The sequence below is a fragment of the Cenococcum geophilum genome, assembly GCF_001692895.1.
Source record: "Cenococcum geophilum 1.58 unplaced genomic scaffold K441scaffold_71, whole genome shotgun sequence".
In the NCBI taxonomy this organism is placed as follows: Eukaryota; Fungi; Ascomycota; class Dothideomycetes; order Gloniales; family Gloniaceae; genus Cenococcum; species Cenococcum geophilum.
In genome coordinates, this window is record NW_027137629.1 from 117387 (window position 1) to 125843 (window position 8457).

The 8457-nt window shown below is 32.0% G+C and overlaps 2 protein-coding genes across 2 annotated transcripts; both read right to left on the bottom strand.

Moving 5' to 3' along the window:
- Window positions 1-1225: 1225 nt before the first annotated feature.
- K441DRAFT_589752 (uncharacterized protein) lies at window positions 1226-1462 on the bottom strand (the record flags this gene model as incomplete). The annotated part of the gene is made up of 2 exons (XM_067644783.1): window positions 1226-1333; window positions 1361-1462. Coding segments are annotated over 2 exons (210 nt in total), but the record flags the coding sequence as incomplete, so codon positions are not given.
- Window positions 1463-7920: 6458 nt separating this feature from the next.
- K441DRAFT_590040 (uncharacterized protein) lies at window positions 7921-8169 on the bottom strand (the record flags this gene model as incomplete). The annotated part of the gene is made up of 1 exon (XM_067644789.1): window positions 7921-8169. A coding segment is annotated over one exon (249 nt), but the record flags the coding sequence as incomplete, so codon positions are not given.
- Window positions 8170-8457: the final 288 nt, after the last annotated feature.

An 8457-nucleotide genomic window follows, 5' to 3' on the forward strand; every position in this document is an offset into this window, starting at 1 on the left:
TAAAGCGTAATAGACCCTTTTAGTCTTACTACTATAGCTTCTTAGTGACTTTAGTTAAGTTAGTCTCTATTATATCTTTCTACCTCTCTCTAGAGGTAAAGGCGTCCCTTTATTAAGCTTAAAGAAGAAGATTTAGAAAGGTTTTATATAGATTACTTACTTCCATTTCGCCTGCCGCTATTACAGACTTAAGGTATAGCACGAGACGTTTTAAACTATTAGTGCTAGTAGATTCTCCTACCGTTGTGTAGTATACTACGCTATAGATAGGTATCTTACCTATCCCCCTTAGATCCGAAAACTCGCAGCTAATACGCCGTTAAGTTAAAGGTGCCGCGACACCTGTAGTATATCCTATAGAATTCTCGCTAATTCTAGGGTATGCTAACTTTATAACGTCTACTTAGTCTATAACCTAGTTTATAACTATATCCTACGGCTCTATAATTATATCGCTTTATAGCTGTACTACTAGGACCTCTGCCTTACTACGAAATTCTATAGTTTTAGGAAAAGAGTCTTCTTTCTTCCTAAGCAAATTTTGCAATATAGGAATTATTTCCCCTATGCTGTCCTAGATCCTCCCTATTTTATAATCTAAACCTCTTAATAACCTATTAGTAGGATTTATCTTCCCTAGGTGGTATATAATTTTAAAGTTATACTATAATAGTGCCTCTGCCTATCTTGCTTGTTAACTACTTAACACCTTTATAGTTATAAAGTATTCTAGGTTATTATAGTCTGTAAGGACTTTAATAGGATAATTACTTTCTATATAATAATGTCGCCAGTACTTTATTACTATAATTATTATAAGCAGCTTCTAGTTGTGCGTTATATAACGCTACTTTATAGGGGTTATTTTCCTTAACTAAAACGCTATAGGATACCATTTTCTATCTTTTAATTAAGATATAATTGCCCCTAGGGCAAAGCCGGATGCATTTATTTTAAGGTATATATATAGCTCCTAGTAGAAGTATATTAGGATAGGTACCGACGTAAATAAATTCTTTAACTGGTTTATAGCCTACTTAGTAGCTTCCCTAAATATAAAGGGTCCTAACTTCTTACCATTCTTAGATCCTTTTAGTAGATTAGTAATTAGGAGTATTACTTATAAGTAGTAAATAATAAACGTTTAGTAGAAGTTCGCCGTGTCTAAGAAAACCTATACTTCTCTAAATATTATAGGGTAGGGCTATTCCCTAATAGCGTCCACCTAACTTTTCTCTATTAATATTTTATTAACGCTAATAATAAAGCCTAAAAAATTAATGCTAGTAGTATAGAATGTGTACTTTTTTAGGTTTATATAGAGCTTATATTCCTATAGTCTTTCTAGTACTATTTACACGTAGTGCGTATATACTTTGTAGTTATTAAAGTAGACTATAATATTATTAAGGTAAACTATATATATCGTGTTTAATAGGCCTAATAATACCTTATTAATATAGGCCTAAAATATCGCTAGTATGTTAGTAAGCCCAAATAGTATTACTAGGTACTTAAAGTAGCCGTACTGTATTTAGAACGCCGTTTTCTACTTATTACCAGCTTTAATCCGGATTTAATAGTATATATTTTTTAGATCTAATTTTATAAATATCTTTACGCCTAACAGCCTATTAATAAGCTCCCCTATTAAGGGTAATAGGTAGCAATTCTTTATAGTAATTTTGTTTAGCGCCTAATAGTTAATATAAAGGCAAAGGGTCCCGTCCTTCTTAAATATAAATATAATTAGTGCCCTTGCTAGGCTTATAGAGGGCTAAATCTATCCTCTCTAAAGATTGTCTACTATATATTAACGCAGTACTACTAGCTTATTTTCTAATAGGTTATATAGTAGTTTAAAAGGAGGTTGTTTATCCCCTATATCTATCTTATACTTAACTAATATAGGGTTAGGTAAGGTTTATATAGCCTCTTTACTAGAAACATCCTCTAAGTCTGTATATTCTTATAAAATCTCTAGTTCCTTAATTACATATAGCCGGATATCCGAAAATAAATATCCTATATCCCCATTTTTGGTGTTAAGAGTAGTATATATAGTATATACCCACCATTTTTCTTATATATAGTTTAAGAAAGTCTCTTAATCTTTAACTATAATGCGCGGTTAAGACTTCTGATGTTAATACGAGGCCAAAGGCTAATTAATGTCTAGATTAACTTAGTAAAGCTATAGGTATCCTAAAATAAGGTCGTACTCCTTAATTTCTGCGGCATAGAAGTGTATCTCCTACGTATTTTATAGACTATCGCGGTCCTAGCTAGCTATAGAAAAAGCCTATTCCCTATAGTATGGAATTTAGTAGCCTTTAATACTTTAAATGGTGCGTACCTATAAGCCGCTAAGGTCCAAATCTAATTCTTTTACTAATAATTAAGAAATAAACCCTATACTTACGCCGCTATCTATAAGGCAGTGTTACGCTACTTATTTATTATTAACTTAAATAGAGATAGGAATAACTATACGGCAGTTTACTCCCTCCTTCTCTTACTAGCCTAGTATAAGGGAGTAAAGATCTACTAGGCTATCTCTTTTCCTAATTAAGCCGACTCTTACTTCTTTTACTAGTAGAAGCGGCTTATATAGCCCTTTTTACTATAGTTATAATAGGTACGTGTCTCCTAGTTCCCCTTTTATAGATTAGGTCTTTACCTATTATTATTTTAGGGTTAACTAGCGTTATTCTAGGGCTGTAAGGCCTACTTACGCTATCCTTCTATAGAACGGTTAGGTTAGAATCTACCCCTATTATTAAAGCTAGGTCTAGTTCTACGCTCTTTATTATTAGCGTCTCGTTCCTTTTATTTACCTAAATAATCTCTTTTAGCACTCTTAATCTAAGTAGCTTTAGAGATAAGCTTTTCTTAAGAGGTAGAAATTTTGCCCTTTTCTTATATAGCCTGTTAAATCTTAGGTTATAGCTTAGTAAGTAGCTGGTGAAGTTATATAGCGTTATCCTATAGATTTAAGTAGGGTATATTATCTTCTAGTTCTTCTAAGTAATTTATAAACTAGACTATAGTCTAACTATCCTACTATTTAGCGTTGTGGTATTATTAGTTATAGTTTATTCCTTAATTAATAGGGTTTTGGACCTAATTAACTAACTAGGTCCTAAGTTTGCTAAATTTAAGGGGTATAGTAAGTTTCTTCTTATAGCGTATTTATAAACTCTTAATGGTGCTATATAGGAAGGTAGAAGTAATTAGTGTCTAATTATACTTATTAGAGTAATATTTCGAATCTAGCCAAAACTTAGTTTTATATTATTGGATAAAACAATTACAGTTCTAAAGACTATTACTATAGTACTTATTAGGTTCCTTTATACGGAATTTAGGTTTTTCTAACGTTATAGTATAGTATAGTATTACCCCTTTAAGTCCGCTTTATATCTAGGGTGTCTATACTTCCCCTAATTGTCTTTGCAATTGTTCTTAGTAGTCTTAATATACTTATCTTAATTATATCTTTAACTCCTTTGTTTTTTATAGGGTCTTATATAGCGACCGCTCTAATAACTCCCTAGCGGTAATTGTTCCTAAGGGTCTTATAAGGTTAAATGGACTAGCCGTAGCTTTTTTATAGGAAGAGGGAATACGCTCCTCTAGGGAGACTCTTTAAGCCTCTTGCGGTAAGGGCGTTACTTTATAGGGTATAGGAGTATAGTCCGTTATTATTAATTAATAGCCGTACGTTCCTAACGGATTATAAGTAATTAGAATTGTAAGAGGCCAGCCTAACCGGAACGTATAATTATTTAATTAACAGTATTACTAGTAAGTAGAAGGTAAGTTAAAGGTAAGTTAAAGGTAAGTTAAAGGTAGAATAAGTTTTATATATTAAAGGATAAATGCTTTTAACTACTTTTATTTAAAGACTAATTGCTAGTTCTTCTCTAGAGGGGAACTAGCTTCCTATATATTTCTTCTAAAACGTTAATAAAACCTTTCGCCCCTAACCTATTTAACTGTGTTTTTTAGAATATAGATAGGATATAGATAAAACCTCCTACTGTCTTATTAAATATATACCTCTCGGGGGATTCTGTTATAAAACTCCTAGAACGCTAATCTTCTACCTAAAGGTACTTTTTTACCTAGAGGTGCTTTCTTACCTAGAGGTGCTCTCCTATCTAAAGTTGCTTTTCCTTTACCTCCTCTACCTTTTTTAACTCCTCTATTCTAGCCAACCGGTAAGCCTCTATCTTAAGAAGTTATAAATTTAATAAAGGTATATTTAGACGAAGAGAAGAAGTTTAGAGGAGAACTGTATAATATACTTGGAGTAAAACTATAGGTCTTTTATAACTATTATAATAAGGTTAGAATTTAACGCCACTAGTTTTATTACGCTTTCTCTATTATATTAAAGGGACGGGCGGTAATATTCTATTATAACTATATTATAGGTAGAAACTATAGCTTTAATATAATACTTTAGCTTACTAAAGCCTACTTTAAAACTAATAAAAATTGCTAACTCTATATGTCTAAATAGCAGGAGACTATATTCTAGAGGGTTATTGCTTATAATCCAATAAAGACTTATTTAGAGTGCCTTTAACTACTCTTTAATAAACTCTAGAAAATCTAATATGGTTTTACTAAAACTTACTAAAATAAGAACAGTCTAAGGGATTAGGTTATTTTAGCCTGCCATAGTATTCCTAAGTGTAATTTAGCGCTATATAAACCTATAAATATATTTAAAGGAGTATATACTAAACTACGCTCCGCTATAGGTACTATAATATAAATATAAGAATCTTAATAGTTCTATACTAAAAACCCTATTTAAACCGGTATTCCGGACTAATATAATTATAACTAAACTAATTAAATATATAGTGGCCGCGGTAAAGGATATAGTGAAGGGTATAACTAACGTTAACTATAAAGTAATTGTGGAGGTTCATTTTAAAGCAATTATTAGAAAAAGTGCTATGTTTATAAGAAGCTAAATTGCTAGTTAACTAGGCACCCTTTTAATAAACAAAAGGTGGTATATAATAAGTTTCGCCAGAGCGTATAAAATGTTAAAAACTAAGAGTTTACTATAGCCTACTTTTAAAGCTTCCTGGTTTAATATAAAGGCGTAGAAGATCTTAAGGGTAAGGTTAATGAGGCCGAATAGCTCCTTATAGATATGGAAATTAAGGACTACTCTACCGACCAATACTTTACTAAGTATAGTAAGGTGAATGGCACACAAACCGTTGCTATCCTTAATAACTAATCTACGCTCCATTATATTATAAAGTTAGATATCTTTAATAAGCTAAAGGAAAGTTCCGCGTTCTCCTTTAATAATAGATACTTAGCGAACGTCTTTTATAGTATTATGCTAAATATTAGAGCCGCAGGAGTATCTATAGTAGGAGAACCTTAAGTTTAAGCTCTTTAGCAGCTTAATAGCTCTATTTAGATTAATAAATTAACGGCAGGCCAATATATAATTCGCTTTAGTAAGGGTACTGTAATCTTTCTTAGCATAATTAAGGTCTAAACCCCGTTAGGATATATTACTTTTTATATTATTCCTATGAATACCCTATTTCTATTCTACATCTAAGATATAGATAAATTAGGCGTTAAGCTCGATAACCTTAAGAATATACTTATTTAGGGAGATAACTGGGTGCCCGTTATACGCAAGTAGGGTTACCCTTAATTGCTCCTTTAATAACTAAAAAGGAGTATTGCTTAGAGCTACTTAACCGAGTTAGAGCTACGTTAACTACACTACCGTTTTAGCTACCTATCCGTTTACTAACTACTTAGGGTTTTTTAGCGAGTAGGTTATAAGGTTAAGGTTAAGGCGATTAAGCATCTTATAAAGTACTATTATTACTACTAAATGAACTAGAAGTCTCCTGGCCAATTTAAGTTTACCCTTAAAGATAACTACAACTTTAACTTCTATATTATTATTAATATTATATACCTTAGCGGCAAGCTAGTACTCTAAGTTATTAACTTCTTAACCTCTTTTTAAGGCACACGTTTTTTAAAGGATATATTAGCTAGAAACGCATAGGATACTCTTTAATTATACTAGATTAATATCTACCTAAAACACCCTAATTAAGTTATTTATAATATAGGAAGGAACTTCTTATCTATAGAGTTTCGGTAATAAGTAAAGGCAATAGCAATTAAGGTTAAGGAAGTCCCTATTAAGGCATATAATAGCGTTAGAAAAGTAGAATAATATTATATACCATTATACTAAGCATATAAGATCATTTCTTTAGAACTAGAGGACGCTAGTAAAGAGCTTATCTTATAGATAGCTGTTAAGGCTATTAACAATTCTACTAGGCTAAATGGGCTCGTACCTATATTACTAGTCTTTGGCGCCTACCCTTAAATAACTAATAATTCTTCACTATCTCCCTCTATTATATAATAAGCTAAGGCTATCCGTAAAGCAATAAAGAAGGTATAACGCCTCTACGCTACGCGCTAGGTTAACAACGCACTAGGAATAAGAAATAGCCTAAATACCTTAACTACGCTTAATCTGCCACTCTAATCTAAGGTACGCGTATAGTATAAAAAGGGAGGATAGTTAGGCCTACATAAACTCATTATAATTAATAGTTAAACTTATACTCTTTAGATGCCCTATAGACCCACTTAATTCCGCTTAACTATTGTTAAACCCTACTATAGGAATAACTGCTCTGAGCCTTTATAGGATGCCTTAAAGGATACCCTAAAGAATAACTACGATTAATATACTTTAGAAGGCGACTATAATTCTAATATAGTTATAGCAGATATGCCGTAACCATGACGCGGTAGAGGTCGCCTAAAGGGATTATAAAATCGCCAATATCTTATTGATTTTGAAGAGCAATTTGTTGCCGCTATTAAGAGTAAAGTTGAATTATTAATGGCCTTTATAACAGCTAAAGAGAAGACTAACTTCAAGCTCGCAAAACAGCTCTAAAAGAAAGGTCGTATTATAACTTTAGGAGCTCCTTTCTAAGCATTTAATAAGTAGGAGATCGACGGTCTTATTATAAGAGGAGTTTTTAAGTTTAAGAACTCCTAGTTAGGATATAAGATTATTATCGCGAATAAATCTACCGGAGAGAATAACTTCACGATTTATGGTAATCTTATCCATTGGAGCTCCACCAAGAGTAAGCGCGTCACTTAAAGCGTTTTAGCGTTAGAGATATATGGAATAGTTAGCGGAGTTAATATAGTAATTGCAATTGGAACTACTTTTAAGATAATTACAGATCGGCTTAAACTTCCTACTATTCCTATAATCGTATACACCGACTTATATTCCCTCTATAAGTGTTTAGTTAAGCTTAGTACTATAAAGGAAAAGCGTCTTATAATTAATATTATGGCACTTTAGCAATCCTATAAGCGTTAAAAACTCTTTAAGATTTAATGGATTAATAGCTAAGATAACCTAGTAGATATAATAATAAAGGCAAACCCAAATAAGGTACTAGAGACCTTTGTTAATATAAATACTCTACGTATCCAAGTTAAAGGTTGGGTTAAGAGGAAGTAGGAGATAAAGTAATTTAAGAGTAGCTAATTAGGATTTTCCATACCCGGCATGGAAAATCGCTATTAGCTCGCTTACTACTAGCGCCTTAGCAGCCCTTATCGTCTTCGCGTTAACCCCTAACGCCCTTCCTTTTCTTCTTCTTCCCCTTAGCTTAGTATTGTTAAATGGTAGCGTTTATACGAGCCCGTTGTTATTTATATATAGATAGCAACTATAAAAAAAGAGTTGCCGGTGTTGGGAATAAGGCAATCTGCCATTATGTGCCGCCGCGGCACTAGCGTAGTAAGGAACCTTAGGTTTCTTACCCTTCTTCATTTTAGACAGAAAACAATAACAAACTATTATACTACCTATAACTTGTAGATACGTAATATTACCTTATAAGACCAATAATAATGGACCTTTAGTATATCTATATCTGTAAGATATAGTAAGAAGGGTGTGTCGGCCTTTATAATGTAAAACTTAATATTACTAACTAGTGTATTAACTATAATAGAGCTAATAGAAGGGGTAGAGTTAATGCCAAACTGGACGTTAATAGCGCCGGCCTTTAAGGCATTAATAATGGTATTATAGGTCTTCCTATATACGAGGTATTATCTATAACCTACTATTAATCTCTTTAAAGCTCTAGTATTAATTATTACTCTATAGAACTTATTAAAGGTATATTAGCTAGTAGTGACATAGGCAAATAAGTCTAAGCTATTGTAGTAAGTAGTTGGGTTAGTGCCGGTAATTATATAGGTAAAGAATTAATCCGCTAAGTTAGTTATAGTATTAATGGCTTCTTTATACTATATTATTCTAAAAAAGGTAAGAAATAATTTAGTTTATTTCTAAGTTAGAGATAATAATAACTTAGCATTAATTATAAGGGCTTC